The sequence below is a fragment of the Hipposideros armiger genome, unplaced genomic scaffold (assembly GCF_001890085.2).
Source record: "Hipposideros armiger isolate ML-2016 unplaced genomic scaffold, ASM189008v1 scaffold_14, whole genome shotgun sequence".
Lineage (NCBI taxonomy): Eukaryota > Metazoa > Chordata > Mammalia > Chiroptera > Hipposideridae > Hipposideros > Hipposideros armiger.
In genome coordinates, this window is record NW_017731364.1 from 6,019,529 (window position 1) to 6,047,528 (window position 28,000).

The window sequence follows — 28,000 nt, forward strand, 5'->3', positions numbered from 1 at the left end:
CTGAGCCATCCTGCTACCTATTGGCAGCTTAGCGGCTGCTCAGCTCGGGCTGGTCTCGAACCGCTGTTGCTCAGAGCTCAAACTCTTGAGCGAGCTCTTAACCAACTGAGCCATTCGGCCGGCCCTCAGAGCTCAAACTCTTGAGCGAGCTCTTAACCAACTGAGCCATTCGGCCAGCCCGGGCGCCTTTTGTACCTCGCCTCTCATCCTCTCATCAGGCGTCAGCCATTGCTACAGCAACTGCCTCTGCATAGGTATGATCTGGGGGCACCTTGTCTCATCTGCAATACCTTTCTCTCGATTTCTGTTCTGGGGCTTGTCTGCCAGGACTCTACTTCTTGGGACAAGTTATGACAGAGTTTATAACCCCATAAGCAACTCTAAACCAATGGAGAACTGGAGCCTGGAGGTGGATGCTCTGGTTTTTCACCCTTAGGTCAGAAAGTAGGAGGCTCATTTCCCAGGCTCCTCAGAGGGCCTTCAGGAGAATGGAGCCCTAATTGCCTGTACTGCTGACCAGCCCAATACAGAACCCCTGAACCGGCTTCCCTCTGCCCCTGCCTAACTCTCCCAGTCCTTCAGCACTGTTTTCTGGGACCTACATGCAAGTCTTTGTCTCAGGCTTTTTTTTTTTTTGGTAGAATCTGGACTAAGGCAATGGCATCTCTCTAGTTACGGCTGAACAATATGAGAATTGTTATTATTATAATGACCATTTTATAGGGGGTCGTGTGGTATCTAGAAAAAGCATTAGGCGAAGAGTCAGGAGAATCTTCCTTTTTGGTATTTGGCCTCTGGAAGATTATTTAACCATCAGGTCACCAGTAAAGCTATAGTGATAAGCAATAAAGGGGAAGCCATGTTGGTACGTGGGCAGGATTCTGTTAGCTGGTTATGGCACTGTGGCCTCTGGTATCTAGTGAAAGGTGTTGAGCATAGGGGGATAGTTCCTGAATCTAGAGGTGCTGAGAGAGTAGATGAGCGTCCCAAGACAAGGGTTGGTGGTGGGACTTGGGCAGGACTTCACTTATTTGAACTGAGACATAAATTAGAGATTCTATAGAGAGAAATGACCCTATTCTAATTAATAACAGGAATTGAAATGTAAGAGCAAAGCTCTAACCAGAAGGTCAGATGGGACAACAGGGGGGCTTTTGGTGCAAAATCCCACCGCATTAGGTTGGAACTTATTAAGTTGCAACAACCTAATATGAGAAACTAAAAATGGGGAGTAGTCCCAACTCAGAGGATGGTGGGCTAAGGAGGCTGGATACCAATTGACGCCTTGCGTGCACAGGCTAGCTGCACTCTATAATTACTAGTTTCATTGTATAGTGAAGGGTAATTCTGTGACTTTTCAGGCTGTATGGTTAGTTATCCCAGTGACTTAGGGCATGGGCAGTTGATGTACTTTCTGCTAGAGTACAGATGTTGTAGGCCTTATTAAATCCTCTATACCCCCAGGAAACACTTAATGAATGATGCTCCCCTTAAGAAGAAGAATAATTAACAATAGCTGTATTATTCATATTAATTTATAGTTACTGGTTGCTATAATTAATGTTATTTATAAAAATCATCATAATTATAGCACATTACAATTTACAAAGTATTTTCCCATCCATTTATTTATTTATTTTTTAAATCTGAATTTTTTTAACATCCCTCTGGCTTAGGAAGGGCAGGTGACATTTTGTTTGTTTTACAGATGAGGAAGCTATGATTCAGGAAAGAATTCAACCAGACTCCAATTCACCGCCCTTACCAGTACATTGTGCTGTCTATGAGTATATGGAAAAACATTTATCAAGTTCATAATTATTATAATGTTTTATATCTGCACATAAGAGATATGTGTTTAAGAGATGTATCTCTTAGTGATACCACAGTATTTCATAGTTATTAATACTCAGTGGGTATCACCTCTAATAGAGGGGTTAGCACTTTCAAAATGTCTTGTTCCTAGAATAAAAACCCCCTAGCCTCACAGGGTTTGGTCAAACTGAAAATTAAGACTCTGAAAAAATGTAACCAAGCTGTCATTTCACTGTTTTTACTTTATTTTATTTTTTTGTTATTTTCATTTTTGGCTGTGACAAGGAAGCTGAGGGAAATCTCTTATTTTTCACAAGGGCGACCTTCAAATTTGGTCCATACAATGCGAAATACACAGACACATACAAACATGGACTCTAAACATGTCTATACCATAATATATATTCTATATACTAGAGTATCCACTGATTTTAGTGTACCATTAGCTATTTTTATCCAAAGGATGTTAATCAGAGAAAGGTTACTGGCTGGACCTATGGAGGAGTCTGTCTTATTCGTTCATTTGTTTACTTGAAATATTTCTTGAACATTTCCTTGGATCAGGCCCTCAGCAATATTCTGGGGAATCCGCGAGGAGCAGAACACAATCCTTCCACTCGTGAGGGCTCCATTTTCCTGGGGGAGACTGATGACAGGCAAATATACCTAAAATATAATGTTAGATGGTGATCAATATTATGAGAAAAATAAACAAAATGAGGGCCGTGAGGCGTCATGCAGGTACATCCAGGACAAAATGCTGTGAAGGCTGCTTTAGATGATGTGATAAGCGATACCCATAATTAAAGAGGGCTCCTGAAGAAGGATGCCAGCTGCCTGTGGGGAAGGCAGCAGCCATTGGGTTTGGCTCAAGACGCTGGGCCATGGCTTCATAGAGATTGGTGTTATCTGTGTGTTTGGGACAAGTCAGGCCCAGAGGGATTAGCTCATGCTGGCTGAATTCACAAGAGACTGATATGTCATATCATATCCCCTTAGGGTTTTTTGATGCAGAGATTTAAATTAATAAATTCAAAGAAGCTGGTTTGGTGAGCAAACTACTAGGGGGAAAGGACTAGTGGTTTTCATAGGCAATTCCGTGATGTTATTGTTGCCTGATGCAGCATAGTCACTAAAAAGATACAATTTACTTAGAGGATTATGTGATTTAATGATAGTTTTTCAGCGCATCCTGTTGTATTTTTTGTTGTTGCTGAGGATATTCTGGTTTTTTGGCTAATGCTTTTTCTAAACTTTCCCAGGAACTATCCTGATATTTAACTTCCTTAGACAAGTTCAGTAAAATTGATTAGATTACACTAACTTTCCATTATTTCATTTCCATCGGGCTTATTACAGATGCACTTTGGTTTCTTGATGGGATCTTAAGAGACCACCCCCATTATAATCCACGACCATTATTAGCTTGTCACCTTAAAAGATTAACTCACCCTGCTTTCAAATCCGAGGGCCACCTCGCTTTATATTCCCTTGCCTTAGGTCTAGGCATACAATTAGCTTGTTTTCCTGAGCCTTCTCACAATGCCTGGAAATGTCCTTGTAGCAGTGTCATTGTCTTCTACTCAGCCCTGATTGATTCTAAGTGGGTGCTTCTGATAACACAGAACATGGCACCGGCTTCAGAATCAGTGACCATGGCCTGTTCTTCCTGTGCAACCACTTGGCCAGAACCCTGAGCAGCCTCATTCTAGTTCATTGTTTAGGCTCATTGCTTGGGACTTGCTATCTCGCTCTCTCTCTCTCTCTCTCTCTCTCTCTCTCTCTCTCTCACCAATATCCACTGATTCCCTCGATAATTCCTCTTCCTGGACTGTAAGACTCTCACCCTTGCCCCTTCCTGCTCCAGCTAAAATGTCTTCATTCTAAGCAGTGGCTTCTGAACACCAAGAACTTGCAACATCTTCCCAGTTGGATCTGCTCCTTCAGTACAGGGTAGAGACATTTATTTCCTTTTACTTTTATACTCATCAAAAAATAACTGTGTAACCTTAAGAAATCCACCTTACACCTCTGTTTTCTTATTTGTCAAAATGGGATAATTCTACTCCAGACCGCCTCCTTGAGATTTTCTAAGAGAAAAATAAAAAGGTGCACGAGAGCTTACACAAGACCACACTGTAACTTGAGAAATTTGAACTTAGACTGATATCAATGGAAACTGAAAATTTTCCGTTTTAACCTGTCTGTGTTGCTTCCGGCAGGGAAATCCTGGAGGCAAGACCCTTGAAGAAAGACGCTCCAGCCTGGATGCTGAGATCGACTCCTTGACCAGCATCTTAGCAGACCTTGAGTGCAGCTCCCCCTACAAGCCCCGCCCCCCACAGGTAAGAGCTGTCCGGAAGTGTGTCCACACTGCCAGTTACAGCTAGTCTACAATTATGTGAAACAACAAGCTGCTGATAGCTCTTCCTTTTTTTTTTAAATCTTTTCAGAGTCAACGGTCTAAGTGGTCTTTTTATTTAATATCAACATGTGTTACTTAACAGATGGAAACTTCTTAAGTTGATTTTATTAGTATTTCCTTTAAAATACTACAACATTATAGAAAAAGTTTATGAAAATTAAATCTGTTCTTATTCCATCGCCCTGGACTTTTTCTGGCTTTGCATACAAGTACATGGGTGTTTTGTTGCCTGTTGCTACAGCCTTCACAGGTAGGATTTTGCATGGCTATGTTAAAATTAAGGTGAGGGCCACCTCTCCTGTAAAGAAATTTTTTTGTTGGATATGTGAAGTGGCTTCCATTTTTTGTTGTTGCTGTATGCAATACTACGAGAGACACGTCTGTGCCTATTATTTAGTGACAGGAATTTAATTTGTTTTTTTAAGTGTACATGGTACCTTGTTATTTCTTTGCTTACTTTGGATCTTTGCTATTTTTCTGCAGCTTAGTTTATTATCTGCATTTTAGAAGTTGATCTTCCATTGCTAGTGGTCATTCCTGTCTCTCTCAGGTCTTCAGAAGGTAATAGCCAATCGACGTCAGGGCTTCTGGGTCCTCAGAAGACAGCCACCAGAAATCTAGATGCAAGCTTTGGACTAGGGCTATCGTCACCGTGTTGATTGACTTTTGCATGATGTTCGCTTGACTAAATGGCAGGCATACAGCACTCTCAGTTTCGCTTCAGTTCTTGAATAGCTGCTCCTATATTCACGATGGTTTCTTTCACAAGTTAAAGACTAGTCCTGCTTCTCTGCTATCAGTGATTTCAACACTGAGCTGCACACAAGGTGTCAGTGGTTGCCTCTTTAGACATAGTCCCATTGCCATTCTAGACACAAAATGGGAGTGTCAGCTCTGAAAGGCCATACAATGAAACACACTAAAACTTAGCTGTTTTTGTTCTTGGCCTCACCAGACCTGTTGGTCATGGAAATACTCTTCATTTCTGTAAACATGAACTGCAGGTATGTAGCAGACACTCGGTTTTTTTGGATAAACTGGTAGGACAAGAAGAGTGGATGCTTCAAAGGGCAAAACAAATGGACCAAGTTTTCATCTTTTAGAACCCATTATATCATATGTTAAACTATGGCAGATATTATAGAAACATCAGGAAGGGAGTGATATATACTTTTAAAGGTGGCAGAATCTGAGAAGATTTATCAGAAGACTTGTGCGTTCAGGTGAAGGAAAGGGTGGAAAAGAAACGATGGAGATAAACTGAGTCTTAGGGAGGGAGGTCTAGGCTGCTGGGTGGCTATGGACAAGGCGATCAAAGGTTTAAAGTGGATTTAGGACTGGGAGGCTTCCTACTGAGTACCTGGGGACAAGTTTGAATGCTAGGTCAAGATTTTGGCCTATCTTTTATAGATAACGGGGAATAGTTGAAGGTTCTCATGCGGGGGAAAGATAAATTTCATTCTGAGAAAAGGAACATAGAAATAAGACCAACTCTGGAAAGATGCAGGAGGATGGGCCGATGTCTGAGAAATATTCTCCAGCAAGCCTTGCTTACGTGCTGGTTGCTGACCGTAGTTTGATGTTAAGCATTTTTCCTATTCCACTCAAGCGAATATCTCAAGCCCGGTTTCTCAGGAAAGTGAAGCCACTGACTTTGCCCCTGGACTCACCCGTCCATGCCCCCATTCCTTTTATAAAACAGGGGTTTTGCTTAAGCTTTTTATTTCCTCCTCAAATCTTATGCCCTAATATATACTGGGGAGATTCACTTAGAGGTTTTTGTTTAATATAGCCTCCATTCCTTAAGACTGTGGTACATATGCCTTCCATAAACCACTGCATTTTAATGGGTTTATTCAGTAGCTACATTTTTGTTTGCGCAATCTTACTGTACACACAAACTCATAATCACTGACCTTTGGGCAGTGCTTTACTGATCATAAAGCACTTTCACATACACTCTCACCTCGTAGGGGATGTACTTATTTTGTGGCTGAGGGCACTAAGACAGCAGACAAGTGACTTACTTTTGGGCATAGGACTATATTGTGAGTCCGGCTGGGCCCTGAATTTAGACCCGTGCTTGATTTTAAGTTCTAGAACCAAATTGAGAATGTCAGGATTTTTAAAAAATGATTTTACCAATGACAAAACTATGAAATAAGTTATCTGAGGAACAGTATCCCTTGAGCATGCTTTCTCATAAAAAGAAAAACATTCAGAAGGTTTAAAATGTTCATCATGGTAACCTTTAAGTAGAATAAGTTGAGAATTAAGGTAAAATCTACTTTTGATGAGCCCGCCCCATTCAGAAATTAAAGAATGATCCTTTCTAACTTTTTTTTATTATTCTAATTTAGGAAAGCAAGTGTTAATTGGGAGATGCAACTCATTCTTCTGAATTATGTTCACTGTGGTGGAACTGAATTAGATGCGTTAGTATTCATTGGTTACCATAATTATATGCTGTGAGAACAATAATCACACACTTAAAATATTAAAAATATGTGCCAAGAGAAGATGATGTCTGCAGCAGACTGTGTTGTGTTGTAATTAAAAGGTACTTGGGAAGTCCTAGAAATGAAGACTGTTAGTGCCCAACTTTGATGTTTCCATTTTTGATCCAAAGCAAATTGCAAAACCTGTTGAGTCACCTGACTTCTAAAAGGTAGGCCTGATTTCTCATTACTCAAGCACGTGTTGTGTGCTTTCCCAAACCTACCTCTGAATCGCCTTTATAAGGCTGCTTTGACTCATGGATCTAGGGGAAAATAATAATATATGTGGGATGTTTGTACAGTTAGAGGTCCAAAGGAGCTCTAGTCACATAACAACTTTGAAAAAAATATCTGAGCACTTGAAAATAGATTTTATGGAGCATTTCCCTCCTATTTCCAAAGGAGCATTTTCTACTGTCAGATTTCCCAACTTTAGATCAGTTCACTTATTTATTCATATTTTTGAGAAACATGGCTTAATTCTACATTTTCATTCATTCACCTAACATTCATTGATATCCTACTATGGATCAAACATTAGAAATATAAAGATTAATATTAACATGTCCTTGCTCTAGAGAAATGCTTGTCTTACCGAGGAGACAAGAGTACAAACAATTTTAAAAGACACAGAAGAAGGGCGTCAGTTTGCTGCTTTATCATGTGATTCACCAGATGGTGAAATTATTAGAAAATCAAAAATAGGAGTATCGACATTCTATTTTATACCTTTCTAGGGAAGTGTCAGGGAGGACTGCACAGAGCGGGGAGCATTTCAGTTTACTTGGCTGTCTAAGTCATGGAAAGGCATGGCATTCAAGGTGGGAGAATAACAGTAATGAGAAAGTTAAGGAATGTTGCAAGTGAATGCCTTGTTTGAAGAACAAGTTTGCTCAAATGCAATATAGGGTATATGGAGTGCAAAGGGGAAAGACTGATGAAGCTACGTGCAGTTAGTACCTAAGCAGCCCTCTTGATACCCAAGGACTCTAATAATAAGGGAAGGAATTTAGGGGAGATAGTGTTTCTATCCACAGTGGGTTTGGAGGTAACTCCTTTAGCAAATTTTAAATAAGATGCAAAAATGTACATCTGTACCACTGCACAGAGGTATGCAATTAAACTAGCTTAGTGTTTGGAACTAAACTTCCTAACTATTTTAAAATGTGTGTATTAGGGAGTAGTTTTAGAAGAACAGATGTGAGAATTCAGAAGATGTGGTATGATCATGGAGTATCATCAGAGATAGGTGGCCCTTTAAGGTCATGTCGCCAGACTCTTACTGTATAGATGGAAAGTCTTTGCTGAGAGAGGGAATGAACACTACTCAGTGAGGCCCAGTTAGAGGCAGGAGGAATGGTTCTTTCTTTTTTTCCTGAAACATGACAGAATGGTTTCCTGTGGATGATAACAGCAATCAAGGGATAGTTTGGTTCCCATGGACTTTTAAATTAGTTTATTCCAGAATGCCTCCCTTTTGTGGTACTTTCTCTCTAAAATATGTCTTGGAAACATAACAAAGGAGTAGATAAATAAAAAACATAACTCAAAGATATACAGAGAATTTATGACAGTATAGTGTCTTTGAGTTATTGGATACCTAGACCCCACCCATCAGGTATCATTTGTTTGTAGAAGTGCAGCTTAGGCTCTTTGGAAGAGCTACACAAGCGGTCAGATTGAGATTCTCTTCATTTCTTAGAAGACAAATGATAAATCATGGACTTATGATTTTTTTGTTTTCTTTTTCTTTGTATTTTGGCAGAGGCAGGGCTAGAGTTCCTAGTAAAAACTGCCTTTTCTTCCTTGCAGTGAGTTTGGTAGGTTTGGAGCTGGTGTGTGGGTGACTTTGAAGAACTTTTAGATATTTTGTATTAATATTTCATGGTAACTGGAGATTCAGTAATTTTTCAATGAAGATGCTTTTGAATTGGTCAAATGCAATTTCACTATCCTCATGTAAACTAGTATGAAAACATTTGGAGAGATTTTGAAGGTAAGGATTGGGATGGGCATAGTTTAATATCTGAGACTCCAAGTCTGCCAATGAGAGTACTGTCTTCTCAATTCCTTCATAAAAAGAGCTCTGTTTGTGTGAACTGCATACATCACCAGCCTGAGCTTCCTTTCCTTTGTTTCCAAAATGGGCATGAGAACTACAATGATTCCCCCTTGCAGAGATACCATATTGTTCTAGAGTTACAGGAGTTAAGATGTTGGCTCCAAGCCATAGTTCACTCAGTCTGGTCCTTCCCATTTCATTTTGGGATTGTTAGCTTGTGTCTGGAGCTTGCTTTAAAGCTTCAGGTCTTTGTAGGCTTGGGGCTTATCCTTTCTGAACGCTGGGTACTCTGTAAATGCTATATTGATCTGCCTTATTTAAAGCATTTAAAAAGTGTTGTAATTTTTTCATCTGTTTGGAAACTGAGTTACATAAATGCTATTTGGTCACATGCACACGTCTTTAATTGCAGTCCCAGTGCTCCCATGCTGAGTGCCTTTCATAGAGTAATAATCTATGAGGCAACTGGAGAAATTATTTCAGGGGTGTGTGTGTGTGTGTGTGTGTGTGTGTGTGTGTGTGTGTGTGTGTGTGTGTGTGTGTTGTATGAAAGGCATTTTATTAGGAATTCACGTGGCCAGAGGGCTTGCAGGCAGCATACTCAGGGTAGAGTCTTGTCTTGCATGGATCTTCTATTCTCTTGTGCTCCCTGTTCTAGCTTGCAAAATCCATGAGCAGCTGCAGGGGAGATTAATCAGTAATTAATTTTTTAATATTTCAGATTATTCAATTCAACCCAAACATGTAGGCTCCTGGGAGATGAAAGCTGCAACACACTGTTCCTGTGTGATGAGATGCTGACTATCCCTGCAGACTGGGACCTTGCTGGGTGTTTGTCTTCTTGGGAATTGAGATAGACACTGGGTCTTATGCTGTTGAAAAACAGAATAGGTGTGGATAGTGTCAGCTTCCTCTTTCCGTATTCTCCAGGGAAAAATTTAGGAGCATACTGTTGTCATTTGGTGGAAAATACGGATTTGTCTATCGATCTGTATTGTCTGCTAACTAATAGCTTTCTTTGAGAGCTGTGGTAAACGTTGAAACATTGTAGAAATCTCATATATAAGATACCAGCTGGAGTACAGGAAAGTAAAATGTGTGAAAATACAATTTTAAATGAAAAAAGGATCTAATTCTTGCAATGACCATGTTTAAAACCTCCGAGTTATTTTGAGTTAGTCTGTACCTGCCAGAACACTTCAACAGGTAAATAACAATAAAGGTGGGGCTGGAAAAGTGGTTGGCTGACTCAGAGTTGCATGCCATGAGCTTGATGAAGGGCAGGTAATTTTTAGATTGCATGTAATTGCATCTCAATAACATTTGTACCGCCTCCTTTTTTAGAATGTGATGTCTGTGATTGTGTCATATGTTATGAGCATAATAAAGTTAACTTTAAAACTTTATTTTGAGTGTCATGATAATGGCACATTTACAGAGTAGAAATTGAGGCTGAAAGTCGACCTTAACAAATGAGTAGCCTACAAATGTCCATTTTCCGTGCCCCAGTCTAAGAGAGCATTCCGAGTGCATGGTGTAGGTGAGCTCCCAGCAGTGATGCTGGAAGAAGCTGAGTGGGCCGCTGCTAACTACCATGGAGAAGCAGCTCTGCTGGAGCTTGGGGACGGCTGGGGGTGTCTTCTGTGGTATCCTGGCCACATCCCTGTGGCGGCCTTTAGCTCTGATTTGTTTGCAATGCCTTGGCTCAGTGATGACTGTGTTACATTACACTGAATCACTCAGTGTCAGGCATTGGTTTAAAAAGAAACGCACAAAGCTGCCTGTTGGGCTTCTTCATTTTACAACAGCATCTTAGTGGAAATAATTAGTCCTATGGCCATGCAGAAGCACACATCACATTTGCAAAATTAGAGAGATTTCTTGTCAGGGCTGGTTTCCCTATTTCTTTCCTCCCCTCCCACTGTTTAAATATCTATTTTGGTAGTAGCCTTCGTCTGAAACCCCATGGTTCCTTTTTATTTTTTTTTAATTTAAGAAGCAACTAAACAACAAAATACAAATCCAGCTATATATATATATATATTTTTTTTTTACTCAAGATGAATAGACTTTACCAGGGCAAACGTATAGGAGTGTTGTGTTTTAAGAGAGAAAGCCATACCTCAGATAAGATATTGTCACTATTTTGTCCATTTTGATACCCATTTCTTTTATATGCTTTATAGCCAAATTAAAGTATAGTGATGATAACGGCGGTTTCTAGACAGAAGGCTGGAGGTGGTTAATAACCAATCCTACATATCACCATTTGTCATGGTGAGTAACTGGTCTGTCCCTACATAAAATATCACAGTGGTGTATAACTGCTAAGGTTGTTTTCACGCTGTGGAAAAATTACCAGGAGAGTCATGCATTGCCTTTCAGAGGATATATTAATTACAGATATGAAACTTTAATTTGTTGCATTTCATAAATTAAACCTACATATTTCCTTTAAACATTGTAAACTGGAATTTTATTGAAATGAAAAATACAAATTGGGCACATACCACTATTGAGCCAGCAGATGTAGGTTTCATTTGCAAGTGGGCTACTTGTGAATTTTGGACTGTGTCTCTCTGCTTTGGTCTCTGGGCTCTAACCCAAATGTACATCTAAGCTATGCTGTCATATTGGGGTTCAAGACCATAGAAGGGAATGGATTGTTTTGTTGTTCTGAATCACACTCAAATGTAAAGGAAAAGCTTTAATAAGTTAACCTCCCAGAGTACACCTTATAGAGACAATGAATGTAAAAGCATGTAATGCCTTAAGCTTGATTGGCAAAGAAATCATTATGATAAATACCAGATGATGAAGTTCTTAATGCAAGATTATCTTTTGTTTTCTGGCACACAAGAAACATGCAAATTTACATTTGCCGGATAAATAAGTAAATGTTGTCATCAAATCCAGTAATGATGCAAATGTCTACACCCTAGAATCTGCCAGAAAATCCATTTCAGAATTGACATTGAGTTAGTGAATGACAAAGGATACCTGCTTTCTGATTTTTCCATAATTAACATGTGTTTGCAGCAATAAAAATTAAATATAGCTGAGGCAGATGAGTTTTGTAAGGACAACTTAATGGGAGACATTGATTCAGCTAAAATCTCCAGTTTTATCCCTGCATTGCCTTATATCACTTGAAAGCAATGCACTTAGTTGAGAAGATGATATTATCTTGGGTTATAATTCAATACTATACCCATTCTCTGAGTATTGGGATAATAGAAAAATAAACATCAAGTTCTTTCTGTATCCTCTACAGCACTGCTGAAAAGAGAGGACCATATGTTACTCTGTTTTCTAATACAAAGATCAATGTGGTAAATTACTGGATTCAATGATAGGAGGCAAAAAGTTACCTGATTGGTAAAATGATAGATACATGTTTCCTTTGTTAAGGACAAAACAAAACAAAACAACAAAAAAACCCCCACAAAACTGCAGAATCATCATATGACCCTTTGCTTGAGTTTTATGATTCATGGCCTCCTCCCTGTACCACATTGTTTCTGATACCTCCCCTGATATATGATATGTCATAAGTATGTGCCAATTATAAGCCATTCTAAAACTAATTGCCTAAATCTAACTCATGCTTTTTTAAATGGAAATAAACTTTCTATATGTGCCTGTGAACATCCTTAAAATATGTAAACTTCAGACTTCTTTTAAAGGGAGAATTGAATTCTAAATGGATTCTTTGCTTATATTGATGGTATACAATGGATCCATTAAAGTAACATATTAAGTGGTATAAATAAAATATAAGATTTAAAGTGGCTAAAGAGAATATTTATTTCTCCCTTTTAAGGAATACAGCATTTCAGAAATCTTGAAGAACTAGTAGTCAGACACATAAGCTCATTACCCTAATCATTTGTGAAGTGCCTAATTTTTTGTGTAATTCCAGCTTGATATTGTACTACTTATATGAAAATACTGGAAAATGATACTCCTCACGTTCTACTAGAGGTGCTAAGCTTCTTAGCAATATGGAGTCTTCTTGGCTTTCTCAGCTACCCAACCTACACAAAGTGATGTTTTATTTCCCAAATTGTGGACAAGTTAAATTGATTCTTACCAAAGTAGTCAAAAGCCAGGAAACAGGTTTTATAAATAGCACCCTGGATGTCTTAATATTCTATGCAATACTAATTTTAGGGCTCCTTTTCTCATCAGTCAGCCTATCATAGCCAAAAGTTGTGATGTTTAACTTTGTTTATGGGAAGTCTACTTTTACAGCCACTTGTAAATCAGACCTTACTACTAGCAAGGGGAGAAAAAAGGGAGAATCAGGGTGGTCTGTTTGTAGCTATGTTAAAACAAGTTTCCTGTAGCAGGAAGGGTTCGAATGCAGATGCTGTCATTCAAACCATCAACTGCCCACCACTGTCCATCATATCAGATGGGCAAAAGAGAAAGAAACAATAGAATTTATGGCTGTAGGTGTGAGGAAAAGCCTGAACTATATATTGAAAACTGGTAAAGGGTGACTTTCTGAGAATGTCAATGGGGTTCAAGAAGGTGGTCGTTGTGTATGTTTTTCCAAGAGCTGCCTGGATTCTCTCTCTCTCTTATTCATTGATTGTTTTGTTCACTTCTTTATTCATTTTTTTTCTTTTATTCATTAATTATTACTTGAGCATACAATTTCTGTTTAATTGTTGGAAGATATTAAAAAAGACCTAAATAAGTGCATAAACATCCTGTGTTCATTGCTTGAAAGGCACAACACAGTTGACTCTTGAATAACAAGGATTTAAACTGCTCAGGTTCATTTTCATGCAAATTTTAAAAAAATACTGTAAATGTATTTTCTCTTCCTTATGAGTTTTTTAGTAACTTTTTCTTTTCTCTCTCCTACTTTATTGTAAGAACACAGTATGTAATACATAGAACGTTATAAAGTATGTGTTAATTGACTATTTATGTTATCAGCATTCCCATCAACAGTACACTATTAGTAAAGTTTTGGGGGAGTCAAAAGTTATACATGGATTCTAGATCATGTGTGTGTGTGTGTGTGTGTGTGTGTGTGTGTGTGTGTTGGGGGGCAGGTGGTCAGCATCCCTAATCCTCATGTTATTCAAAGGTCAGTTGTATTGTTAAAAAGCCATGCTCCCAAATTGACCTACAGATTCAAAGGAAACCTTATCAGAATTCCAGCTTTCTTTTTTTGTGTGTGGAAAATGACAAGTGAATCCTAAAATTCATATGGAAAATTGAAGAACCCATAATATCCAAAATGATCTTGTAAAAGAAAAGCAAAGATTCACACTTTCCCATTTCAAACTACAAAGCTTCAGGAATCAAGCAGTGTGGTACTGGCATCAGGTATACACTTAGATCAATACAATTGTATTGAGAGTCTGAAAATAAACTCTTACATTTCTGACCAATTGATTTTCAACAGAGGTGCCACACTATTCAATGAGGAGAGAATAGATTTTTTTCAACATATGATGCTGAGACAACTGGATAGCCACATGCAAAAGAATGAAGTTATACCCCTACCTCACATCATATACAAAAATTAACAAAATTGATGAAAGAATAAACAAAATTGACTAAAGATATGTGTGTGTATATACACACATACACACACACACACACACTCATATATGAGCTAAAACTATAAAATTCCTAGAATAAAACACAGGAGCAATCTTCATGACCTTGGATTAGTCAGTGACACTAAAAGCCCAAACATCTAAAGGAAAAAAATAGATACATTGGACTTCTTCAAAATTAAACAGTTTTGTGTTTCAAATGACATCAAGAAAATGAAAAAGCAACCCATGGACTGGGAGAATATATTACAGATCATATATCTGAGAAGGGATTTATGCTTAGAATATGTTAAGACTCTTACAACTCAATAGGAAAAAGACAAATAATCCAGTTTAAAAATGGACAAAGGATCTGAACAGACATTTCTTCTTCAGAGATATAGAAACCTATGCATGGGTAAAGATGCTTGGCATCATTTGTTATCTAGGAAATGGTCAAATCAAAACTGCAGTGACATTGAGAGATACCACTTCACACACACACACACACTAAGATGGTTGTGATAAAAAAGGCAGACAATAAAATGTGTTGGCAAGGATGGAATGAAGTTAGAACTGTCGTCCATTGCTGGTTGCTTGTAAAATGGTGCAGCTACTTTGGAAAAAGTCTAGCAGCTCCTCAAGGGTTAGACATAGAGTTATTATATAACCAAGCAATTCCATTCCCATTGTCCCCAGGAGAATTAAAACACATGTGCACACAAAAATCTGTACATTAATGTATAGTAGCACTATTCATAACAGCCAAAGTAGATGAACAGAATGTAATATATCTATAACATTGAATATTATTTAGCCATAAAATGGAGTGAAATACTGATACATGTTATAACATGGATGAACCTTGAAAACATTATGCTATATGAAAGAAACCAGACACAAAACACTTCATTTTGAATGATTCCATTTATATGAATAGGCAAGACCATACACACAGAAAGATTAGTGATTGCAATGCCTGGATGGAGGGGAGAACAGGGACTGACTCCCAAGGGGTACAGCAGGTACTTTGGAACAAACTAAAATATTCTGGAATTAGATAGTAATATAGATTGTACAATTCCTTGAATATACTGAGAACCACTGGTTGTACATTTTTAAATAGTGGATTTTATGGTATATGAATTAAATCTCAATTATTATTTTTTTAAGTTTGTATTGAGCAATGTTCCTGAAATATGCGCAGATAAAATTGTGCATGGCTCCTGCTTTAAAGAAGCTTACAGTCTATTGGGTGAATACAAACTGACAATTACAGCACAGAATATACACACTAAGAAAGAGGCACATATAAGGATGTTGCTTGAAGAAGAAGAGGGGTTGGTAGAATTTTGCCTGAATGTCATAGAGGCTGTTTGTGCCTCCTATCCTTACTTGTATAAGAATCTCAGCAGGTAGGATCAGACTTCTATGCAGCTCCAGAGAGCAGAAGAAAGACCAGTATTCAGAAGCTGAGAAAGGCAGTCAGCAATATTATTAAAAGGACAACACCTTTCTAACAGTAAGGGTAGTTGAAGTTCAATGTAGTCTGTCTTAGAAGATGGCAAGTTTGCCTTTATGGAGGCATTTGAAATGATAGTCTGGTATTTAACAAGTGAGTTATTTAAATTCTCTAAACTTCAGCTACTAACCTGAGTCAAAACACATCTCAGAGTTGACATGAGGACCACATGAAATAATGGGTGTGTATATAATGTGAGAATACAATATCTTGCGCGTGATAACACTATTACTACTGTTGCTTTCAGCATCGTCATTGTTATCGAATGAATTTGAGCAATAATGCTTTGAAAGGAATTCAGGCAACAGATGGGAGAATTACTTCAATGATGCTGGGATTTCATGGTATTCTCATTCTTGGTTACAGGGCTTGCAGTTTTCTGTTCCCTGATATAAAACTTGTAAGGAAAGACAAAAGACCTTGATTTTATTCTGACCCCGCAAATTGACTATTTCTGTTCCTAAGGCAAACTACTCAGTCTCACTAATGGCTTTGTGCTGTTTGCCATGGCAACCTGGTATAAATGTTTAATTTATTATCATTGTTATTGATAAGATCCTTGAATGACCTTGAAGATGGTCTTTATGAATATCAATGGAACCCTGGTGAACACTGAGAAGGGTTATACATGAAACTGTGTGAAAGTCAAGCAGGAGGACACTTTATTTCCTCAGCCTTGCAAAGAACCTATCATCTCTTAAAGACAAGCCAATGAAATAACTTGGTTAGAACCCTGGAAACAATTATTTATGATGTCTTAAGAGGTCCAGAATTTCCATGATCGGTCAAGATGTCTAGTGAGTAGTCACTACCTCTCGGGTCTGTTTTGATATCTGTAAATTGGACTTGAGGAATGAGATGATCTCTCATGGTGATTTTAGTTTTGAGTTGGTATGGCTTTTTCCCTGTGTAAAGGAAATTTATGTTGATTTTCCTTTCTGTGCTTTTATGATTTCACTATTGAAAATTTTTCTTAAGACTGGGTTGAAGTTGATGGGAGTCCTATGTGTAACCAGGGGGAAGTATCTGCCCATTAAAGGACCAAGTCCATGTTTTTTAGGATAATTTGAACCCAAATTTATAGTGTTCAGGATGATTTGGAACCAACCTCATGGAATTTAAGATTATTTGAAAAATGTATATTGTACTGATTATAATCATGGATCCCAGGATCACGTTGTCTTGGGTTCAAATTCTAGCTCTACCATGTGACTTTGTCAACTCTGTAATGAAGATAATTATTAGTATCTACCTCATAGGGTTGTAATGAGGAATAAATGAGTTACCATGTGTAAAGCACTTAAAACAGTGTTTGGGACATAGTTAGCACTGTTTGCATTAACAGATCTTATTATTGAGAGGTGGTGCTTATTCTTAAATTGTCTGAGTTATTATTTTTTTTATGTAAAAAGATTGACATATAAATTTGGTCAGTGATATCCCTCCAAATCTCTAAACCAAATTATCTATCTCATAAAACTGGGCATCATTTTTATAATACCCCAAAGGATGTGAGCCTCACTGTCCCTGAGTCTTCGTCCAGTCCTTTTGGTTTTTGCAGTGGCTTCTAATGATGGACCTGAAAGCCAAAGCTAGAGGGGTAACCAATCGTGTCCTTTCCTCTGACACATGCATGAATCATGATCTATTTCTGTGGATTACAGGGCAACCCCTCTGATAACTGAACTAGAACTGATAGATTATGAACTTGTCACAATTTAATAAGCCTAACATTGGACTGTTGGTATAATTCTCATTATACCTTACATGCACAGAGACTAAAGCATGTAAACTATGGTTCAAGTCACTGTTCTTCAGTGACTTGTCATACAGAGAGTGATGGGCGCCACTCCCTGAGTTTCTGATTCAGTAGGTCCCCAGTGGGACTCAAGAATTTGCATTTCTAAGAAGTTCCCAGATGGTGCTGATGCTGGGACCACACTTTGAGAACCCTTCAAAGTCGCTTGTCAAATGTTTGCTAAGCAGCACCCTCTTCCTCCTTTCTCTCATCTCTACAGCTGTATACCCTTAAGGCTCGATCCGATGTCAACAACAAACAGTAGCCTAATGTCTTAATTTTCTAGAGGAGGAAACGTAGAGAAGTGTCTTCCCCTGGTTACATAATACATTGACAAATTCGGGAAGACTTTTGTTTTTATTGAGAATTTGCATCTGCAATTCTTGTGCTGTGTTTAGAAAACTAGAATCCCAATCCCATTCCTGCCATGTTTGGAAGCATGAATTTTAATTGTTTTATGTCTCTGAAGCTCATTTTCCTCATTCATGATATGATTACCTCTTCTACTTACCACATATGGTTTTGTGAGAAGTAAATGACATACTGTGCATGAAATTGCTTTGTACATTATGAAGCACTATACAAATGTTTTCCAAACTCATCCCAATTATCAGATGCAATATCATGTTAAACATAATATATTTCATGATAAGCACATCCTTTTCCCACTTATCTAAGGTAAATATTGACTTTTCTGTTTTCAGGAGGAAGTAGTACGCTATAAACTTGTCACTTTTCACATAGAACCCTTTCAGTTCCTTCCAGCACTGATTTTTCTCCTGCCTTTAGAAATGAACAACTAGAACTTGTCATTTAGAATGTATGCATCTGAATGCATACATATATGTAAGATGTGGTTCACACATGGGCGCATTTTATGAATTTTTCATAGTATCCTTTTATGTAAGATACCCTCCCTACAAGTCACATTTATTAAGGATGAAATAAGTGAGTGGCTATTTTCTTGAAACACTTTTTTGTTTTGTGTTTTGTTTGTTTGGGGGGATTTTTGCCTTTGCATTGGAAAGAGAACTGAATTGAACCAAGAGAAATGGATTCTCCTCCAGTCCTGCAGTTATCAGGTGTATAAAGTCAGTCAGTTACTCAGGCCCCCATTTGTAATGAGCCTAGTTGTTACTCATTTCTTCCACTCTCAGTGTCCACGATATTAGAGTTATAAAGCAGCTTTTAAGTAATGTCCCTCACCTTCTTGAGAAGCTATGTGCAGGGTGTCCACATTGACCTGGGCCTATTCTCCTACAATAGAATATTCTCCTTCACTTTCATGTATCCACCTAATTGCAGTTTGCCTTTCAGCTTAATTCAGTAAAACTCCTCTCTACTTTTCCCTCAGGTTATGGCTAATCTCCGTCAGGGCCTTTCTGGAGGCTTGTGTTTCTGTTGGTATGAATGAAAATATAAGAAAACTGTGTCCTGTTTTTGATCCTTTGAGATAGAGATGTTGAGGGGTGGGGACAGGGATAAGGTTTTCGTGTTTTTTGATGAGTTTCTCCCTTTAGTGATATTCAGAGGATCTCTGTATTTATTCTTTATTATTGTGCAACAAATTGCTTAAAAACATAGCAGATTAAAAGTGTATTAAAAACCCACTTTACCATACACATACACACACACACACACACACACACACGGTCAGACAATTAAGTTTGTGAACTCGTACTAGAAAAAGTGCTACACACCTCATTGCTGAATATCACTATGGTCACCCTAGAAGTACTCCCCTTGGGAAACTTTGCACTGACACCAACACCTAGTCCACCCTTCAAAGCAGTTTTGGAACTCTTTTTCTGGAATGGCCATCAGAGCTGTCATAGTAATACCTTTAATGTCCTGAATGTCATCAAAATGTCTTCTTTCAATATTTCCTTGATCTTTGTGTAAAGAAAGAAGTCACTGGGGGCCAGTTTAGGTGAGCAGGGAGAGTGTTCCAATACAGTTATTTGTTTACTGGCTAAAAACTCCCTCACAGACAGTGCCATGTGAGCTGCTACATTGTTGTGATGCAAGAGCCATGAATTGTTGGCGAAAAGTTCAGGCCGTTTAACTTTTTCATACAGCCTTTTCAGCACTTCCAAATATTGGGTTGTCGGGAAAGTCATGATACATTTCTGCATTGAAAAACAGAAAAATACGTCATGACTTTCCTGACGACCCAATAGTAAACTTGGTGAACTGTTTGTCCAGTTGGTACAAATTCATAATGAATACTTCCCTCTGATATCAAGAAAGGTTAGCACCATTGTTGCAACAAGTTCACAAACTTAATTGTCAGACCTTGTGTGTATGTGTGTGTGTGTGTGTGTGTGTGTGTGTGTGTGTGTGTGCGCGCGCACGCGCGCCCACATGCCAGGAATCTGGACAGAGCTTAGCTGGATCATCAACTTCATAATCCCTCACAAATATGAAATCCGAGTATTGGTTCAGAGTCTACCATCTCATCTGAGAGCTTGACTGGGGAATAATCTGCTTCCAAGCTCGTGTGGTTTTTGGACGGGTTGTTTCTCCTGGGTTGTTGGACTGAGGGCTTTAATTTTTTTTTTTTTTAACTTTATTGGGGAACAGTGTGTTTTCCCCAGGACCCATCAGCTCCAAGTCAAGTTGTTGTCATTCAATCTTAGTTGTGGAGGGCGCAGCTCAGCTCCTAGTCAGGTCGCCATTTTCAGTCTAGTTGCAGGGGGCACAGCCCACCATCCCATGCAGGAGTCTAACCGGCATCCTTGTTATTAAGAGCATGCGTTCTTATCAACTGAGCCATCCAGCTGCCCACTGACAGCTCAGCAGCAGCTCAGCTCAAGTCGTTGTCTTCAATCTAGTTGTAGAAGGTGTTGCTCACTGGCCCACGTGGGAATCGAACCAGCAACCCTGTTGCTCAGAGCTCGCACTCTAACTAGCTGAGCCACCCGGCCACTTGAGGGCCTTAGTTTCTAGCTGGCTGTTGGCAAGGGACTGCCCTCAGCACTTTTTCATGTGTACCTCTCCATCACGGTAGCTCATCACATCAAAGAATGGGAGCTGAGAAGGCAATAGGTAGAGTCTGCTAATAAGATGTAAGTCATATCATTGTACCTAATTATAGAAGTCACAGCCCATAACCTTTACTAGTTTCTGTTGGTTAGAAGTAAGTGACTAGGATCAGATCATAGTCAGGTTGAGGGGAGTATGCAAGGGTGTGAATACTACCCTGTACTCAGACGGAGATCGTTGGGGGCTATCTCAGAAACCAGAAGATACTACAGAAGAAGGTGAATGAAGTTAGACTTATGGTCCATAGGGATTTAGCACAAGTAAGAATTTGCTTGTGGAATCTGATGGATGTGTCAAGGCGGGGACTGGAGGAGGCAGGTATGATATCAAGATAAGAATACAATCTGGAAGGAATAAGAGGTAATGAAAGGCTCTATCAGATGTAGGCAGAATTCCACACTCTGAGAATTTTAGAGCTGGATGGGATTTTGGATGTTTTTTCATCTAACCACCTCATTTTCTCAAGGAGTCCAAGGCTTACAGTGGGCCTTGCTCAAGCCACAGAGATTATAGCTGAGCCAAGAGTTGGATCAAAACCCTCATACTCCTGTGTCTGGAGTGTTAGTTTGATGTAATGGAAACAGCTCTGGATTTGGAGTAAAAAGATCTGGCCTTGAGACTTTTGATTTGCCTTCATTAGCTGTGTGACCTTGAGCAAATTCTTTATTCCTTGAAATATACCGTGTTTCCCCGAAAATAAGACCTAGCCAGAGACGAAGCCGTAGCATGATTCCTCCAGGATGTGGAGGGCACACACCCCTCACATGAGGGTTTTATGACCAGTTTCAGGGAGAAGGGTGCCTTTTCCACAAACTCCTTCGGCTTAAAATATTCAATATGTCAAGGTGCCATATTTTGGCACCTAAAATTATGTTATGGCTTATTTTCTGGCTAGGTCTTATTTTCGGGAAAACATGGTAGTTACTCAGTCTGTAACATGGAGCTATCATTTGTCATCTACCATTGTCATGTATCACTTGAAAAACAAGCTTGTTTTTGTTGAAATTAATAATGTGTAGTTTGAGGCAAAGGGAATGCTCCCTTTTGCCAGAATGGATGAGTTTCAGTTCATAAAAATACAGATAATTTTGTCTATCCCTATGTCTGTATCAGTCATCAATTGATGATGAACTTCATATATCAGTCATCTATATGTGATAAACTACCCCAAAACATAATATTGCTTATTTAGCTCACAAATCTACAGTTTTGGTAGTACTCCATGAGGATGGCTTATCTCTGCTCATGTGGCTTGACTTGGATGTGGAGGATTCACTTTCAAGATACATGACTAATGGCCAGAAGGTTGGTGCTGGGAGCTTGGCTACAGTTGTATGTCAGGACTGTGGTTTCTCTCCATGTGGATTTCTCCACAGACTACTAGGGCTTCCTCTAATGTGGTGGCTGAGTTCCAAGAGCAATCACATGCAGGAGCAGTGTTACCTTTGGAAGTGATGGGTCTGAGCCAGTCTCCAGGTGCTCCAGGGCAGAGTTTACAATGGCCACAGTGATTTTGCCTTGAATTTCAAAAGACGTATGGGAATCTGGACAAATCCGAGGAGAGCAGCAGAGTAAGAAGAGATCAAAAAGAGAAAATGGGAAATAAGGGCCGATATTGTAAAACGAAAGAAATTGGGGGTATCTATTCTTATCCCATGAAAGTTCAGCTATCTGGTATTCTACCTGGTGATCTATTCAGTAAATTAAATCCTACTGGTTTTTTTTATTGGGATTTTTATCAGAGTCCATCCCATAAATTGAGCGAAGCACAGTTAACTATGTGCTACTTTGTATCAATTTTAAAAATTTACTTATTCGTTGAATCATAAACTTCTTCAGTCAACAAGCAATTGGCTATTCCCTAATGAATGCAGACACTGCATATTAAAATCAAGGGGAGTACAGTTCATAACTTCCCCCATCCTACAACGGACTTCTAATGTAGGAGACACATTTGTAAACCGATGACAAAGATAGATGATTAATATAATAAGCAATGTCTGAACAAAGCACTATGGATTTATAGAGGAAGGTGTGCTTGTCCCTTCCTAGACATTAGAGGAGGCTTTCCATGGTACTTAAGTACATATATTAAGGAACTGGAAACAGTTTGGCCTGGTTGGAGCTCAGGGTATGTAAGGCAAGTGTTATGAGTTAAGCCTGGAAACAAGGCAGGCAGATATGTTGCTGCAAATGCATTCTATCCTTTTGTCTGTCTGCCTAATATACAGTGATGGCTTAATACCAGAAATCTCAGGCCACAAACAACGGACATATACAATGTTACATTTCCCTGAGATCCCTCTATCAGTGTGTCCTCAGTGCAAATAACTCAATGCCAGTAACTGTTAGGATGGGGGCTTGAAAGTCCTGTGTCCTGTCAGGGTAAACTCATACCAATCATAAGGCACCAAGGATACTGGGGCCAGCCGTCTTTCCTTCAGCATCCCTTCTTTATAAAGTTGCTGGCCTGTCTATGGCAGTATCATGTGCTAACGTTCATGATTTGGAAGTGCTTTACTGCACACAAAGCACATTTAGAATAGGTTGTCTCTTGTATTACTTAGCACATGTGAATTTGTTGTTAAGCCATCTGATATATGACAAAATTGAAGACTAAGAATATGAAATGACTTGCCTTAATTTTCACAAAAAGAAAACGAGAACCCAGTGCTTAAACTTATGTCTTCTGTCTACAATTTCTAGCATATTTCTAGTACATCAGTGGTCCACCATAGATGGGAACTCTGGCCAAATGGACTTTTAATTGGAAGCTTTATATGTAAAATGGCTAACGTGGAATAGATATGCTTGAAACATGGATGTGGGCCTCTGGAGTCCTGCTGAGCACCATCCTGCTCACTCCAGAGGCTACTCTGAGACATCTCCATCTGTAGCGTGAAAGCCAGCCCTGTTCCAATGTGTTCATTCTTCTTATTCTATCTTGGAGCTCTCAGGAAAGACCTAGTGATCATTTTGCTGCCCCAAGTGGGACTAGTGTGGGGAAGTGAACCGCTGTCCATGTGGGGCCATCCACACCATGCTTCCATTCATCCTACTAGGAGTTCCTGTGGTTCAAAGCCCAGCCCGTGAGAGAAGAATGGCGGAAATAAAAAATCAGAAATGATGAAAGCCATGTGGTACATTAGACAGAGCAAGTGGATTTTTCTCTTAACCCTGCCCCTCACTAGCTGTGTGATTTCTATCAGGTGAGCTCCTCCCCTTCTCTTATGCCAGCATTTCAATTCACAAGTAAGGATTTAGATTTCAGGTCCACTCAGGTGCTGATGGAAAATATCCCATGAGACCTTCCTTCCTGGAGGAAGACACGTAGCTTGTTCTACCTCAGACCCCAAAGGGAGGATCACCCCAGTGTTTCACTCTCTCTTTCATGACCTCCTGTGGTATATGTTTTGAAAGTGTTATATTTCATGGATAGAGTTTGATCTCATGAGTTGGACAGTTATCATGCATGAATTCAAATGCTCTCTTTTTAATCCATGAATGGGTTCGTTGAGTTCAAACATTTTATTAGCCTTATTTTTCTACCTTGACTATGAGGATAATAAATGAAGAATTCTGGTTGAAGAAGAGGGATGGGGGAGAGGAAGAAAAGGAGGGCTAGGAGTGTAAAAATTGCCAGCCACTATGTCTTTTGTTCTAGAAGAATTAGGATAAGATTTGATTCAAATCTGAAATGTAGGAAGGACAAGGTAGAAGAAACCAGGCGGGGCATGGGTGATATGGATGGTAGAGCCCTTTGTAAAAGGCGCGCCATCCTGCTTTCCCCTGTCCAACACTACAGTGTGGGAAGGGTCCTTGGAGGTCTTCTGGATCAAATGCCTCAATCTTAGAGAGGGGGACAGTGAGGCTTGGGCAGGGGGCTGATTTGCCTGCTCACGTTGCTGCCATACATCCATCTCATAGGGTAGTTTATAGAGAATACACTCTTTTGGGAAGCAGTGGTGTAGGTGCGAGGTGGTCCTAAGGTGCCCTACCTAGTACTGGCCTCCTTTCTGGGTCCATCTAAATAATCACCAAGCGTCACTTGACAGTAGGCATCAGACCTACTTGAGAAGAAACCAAGATTCCCACAGTAATGGCAGGTAAAGAAAACCACGGGTATACCATTTCAGTAACAATAGGCTCCACAGTTGTTCCTGGAATATATTTGATGTGTTTAGAGGCCTTGACTTTATGAAAATAATTGTGAGATTTTCCAATACAAAGTAGTTCCTCATGTAAGCTGGATGTTGGCAGACATTATAAGAGAAGTCTCTTATTTTATTTTACTCGTTGATTCTTTTTTTTTTTTTCTTTTTCCTCTGCCTGTAACAGGAAGGTATGATTGTAGCACTGGAATATATTATTACTGTCCCCCACCCCACAGGACTGACAGCTCCATGTTATTTTTTTCAAATCCAAGAAAGATATGAATTAATGGACCCTCACTGTGGTGCTTTACTTCTCCAAGTCCTTTTCTCAGGTGCCATGGACACTAAGGGAACTAAAAAATGTTGGCTTGACTGATAGCTCAGAGACCTGCAAAAACAGTGATTAAAAAAAAAGAAAAAAAAAAGTAACTTTTATGTAGCTATGTATTTTTGATAGCTTAGAGCCTGATTACCAGAAAATTCTGCTTCGTAATGATGCTCTGGCTTTATACCAGTAAAGGCTGTTGCATTGTGCTTTATCTCATTATCTCCAGAGTTCAGCATCTGAGATGCAGAAAAGACTGATAAACTCAATAATATAAACTCAGCTTGCCTGAGACTGAGTAGCAGAGGTAGCAGAGACCTCCACTACCATCCATTTCCCTTTCTTCACAGGCGAAAGGGGTTTTTCATTGAGAATAGTTTACACTCATAACCACCTCACATCCTTTCTTGAAGTGGGTAAGAGACAATAAGTGTGCACAGTCTCACATATCTTTCCTTGTTCTTTGTTCAGCGATGTCTGGGAAGAGAAGGCCTTAGATTGGGAGAGTAGATTTGGAAACTGAATCAAAAGAAGCATCGTTGTTGTGATCCGCGGTATCTAATTGTCCTTCTGCATAGCAGCATACGCGCTTGTAAAGCTATTCTCAGTCAAGACCTTCATTTTTATTTATAAACTGGCTTCTTCTCACCTGCCTGACCCAGAGTTCTCTAATTTTTCTTTTTCCCTCTTTTCTAGCCCTCCCTGACCACACATCCACACAAGCATACACACATTCACTTATTCACCCAACACTCACACACTTGTACAAATACATATGCAGACATACGTGTGCACATGCACACAGTCACACACATACATACACATGCACAGTGCACATCCCCCCACACACACATACATGTAACATATATACACACAGACACCTGTGCACTCTGAGAACGACTTAGAAGAACAGCCGTCAGTGTCTGAGGATGTAATAGTCATAATTGGTATTGCTAAGTTCCTCTTATTTGTCAGAATCTGTGCTAAATGTTGTTCATGCATCATCTTATAGTGTTTACACTTAAGAGGAAGTACTAGTGTGCCTATAGAGCAGGTCAGTCAACCGAGGCATAGGGAGGTTAAGTAAATTTTCCAAAGCCACACAGCCCATGACTGTTTAAGTGAGAATTAAAACTGTGGCTGTCTGATTCCAATACTCATGTTCCTATCTACTACACCATGGTACTCTGAAATAGTACTCGGAAAAGATTTGGCCCCCTACAAGGAAGAATCTTCCAAAACAAATTAGAGTTCTTTGCACATAGAGATGAATATCGAGTGACAGGGAGATGGCCTATTATGGCAGAAACAGACCTGGACTAGAAATTGGAACATGCAGGTCCTTATCACTTGCCCTCTTTCTCGTGATTTAGGGCAGGTACATAAATGGTGAAAATAATTCAATTTATATCCTCATAGAGGTGGCTATCATTCAGCTCTGCTGAGATAATACCAAAACAGGCCTATTAGAAAACATGCAGAATTATCTGCATTTGAGGTACAGCTACTATTGTCCCATTACCTCTTACACTGTTTTCTCCTCTTGACATATCCTCCTAGTTGTTTGCCAAGGGAGGGAAGCCATCTCAGATCGCATCAGTGGCCTCTTGTTGATTCTAGCAAACAGCTGGAATGGCTTTACTATTACCTCATTGCAGGGATATTTAGAACCAAGCCACAGCTCTTAGCTGATGCATACAACTCCACTCATTGCAAGAACTTGCGCCTTAGGCGTATCCATCATTATCTTTTCCAAATTACCACCACATATATGCTCCACTTACTGTAAATGAGAAAACTGAGACTTACAACTGAGTTTAAAGTTACAGAGTTAAATGTTCAAGGGATTGGGAATTTAGAAAATTGGACTTATAATTTGCTAGTCACCTTCTCTTTTCATTAATTCATCCTTCCTACCTTGTAAGTTGATGGACGCACGGAGAGTCAGGGTTGGTGTGCCTTACAATATCAGTGCCAAACATTACTTTCTACTTTTGTAGAAAGTGGCATTTGTGAACTCTGTTAATATACGCGTCATCATTTTGCACACTGGTCATGAAGCGCTCCCAAACTTCATGTAAGTCTCAGTTTATGTAGTATTTTGACAAGATACTTTTATGGCAGGAGAAAAAGGATGCTGTTGTGGTGTTAATGCGAGTGAGATACTTCACAGGCGGCCTGACTTTATCAAACTCGTACGTAACGGAGTCCCCCTAGTCAACACTCTCGCAACTTTTTAAATTGAACAAAACCTGTGTTATAAATAGCAATTTGTGTAAAATTTTAAAAAGCATGACTCAGAATACTAAATCAAATAAAGCAACAGCTAGCAACACAACAGTTTTTTTAAAAATAAACCAAACAAAACATGCACTCATTTATTTTTGGCAGTTGAGATCTTTGAAAAGCACACATTTGCTGGTCCATTGCACTTACATGCGTCAGGTTACTGATGTGCTGACTAGAAAGGCTGTTGGTGAGAGGTGATGGAGCACATAGATCAGGGTGAGAAATGGCGTATGAAAGGAAAGCCCTTGTTTCTAGAAGGGAGACAGTGGTAGCTGTGCCGCCTAACCCACGGGGTCGCGTTTCAAAGGGGATATCAACGAAAGTGCTTTATTATATCCCCAAACGTTAGCTGGTGTCCATGTCTCTTTTGACAAAGTGTCCCCTTATGAGCTTCAGGAAGCTTGTTGTCCCCACAGAAAGAAGCTGGGTTGTAGGCTATTTCCAGTAAGAATTGCATACATTTCTACAGAGAGGAGTCAGAGCCAAAGTTTGAACTCTTGGAGAGA

General features: G+C 39.3%; 1 protein-coding gene across 3 annotated transcripts in view; it reads left to right on the top strand.

Moving 5' to 3' along the window:
• LPP (LIM domain containing preferred translocation partner in lipoma) overlaps positions 1 to 28,000 on the top strand; it is a 663,248-nt gene that overhangs the window by 322,287 nt on the left and 312,961 nt on the right. For all 3 annotated transcript variants that reach the window (XM_019623587.1, XM_019623578.1, XM_019623569.1), the window contains one exon: positions 4,038 to 4,160. In XM_019623587.1, the coding sequence (XP_019479132.1) occupies positions 4,038 to 4,160 (123 nt within the window). The remainder of the gene's footprint in view (positions 1 to 4,037; positions 4,161 to 28,000) is intronic.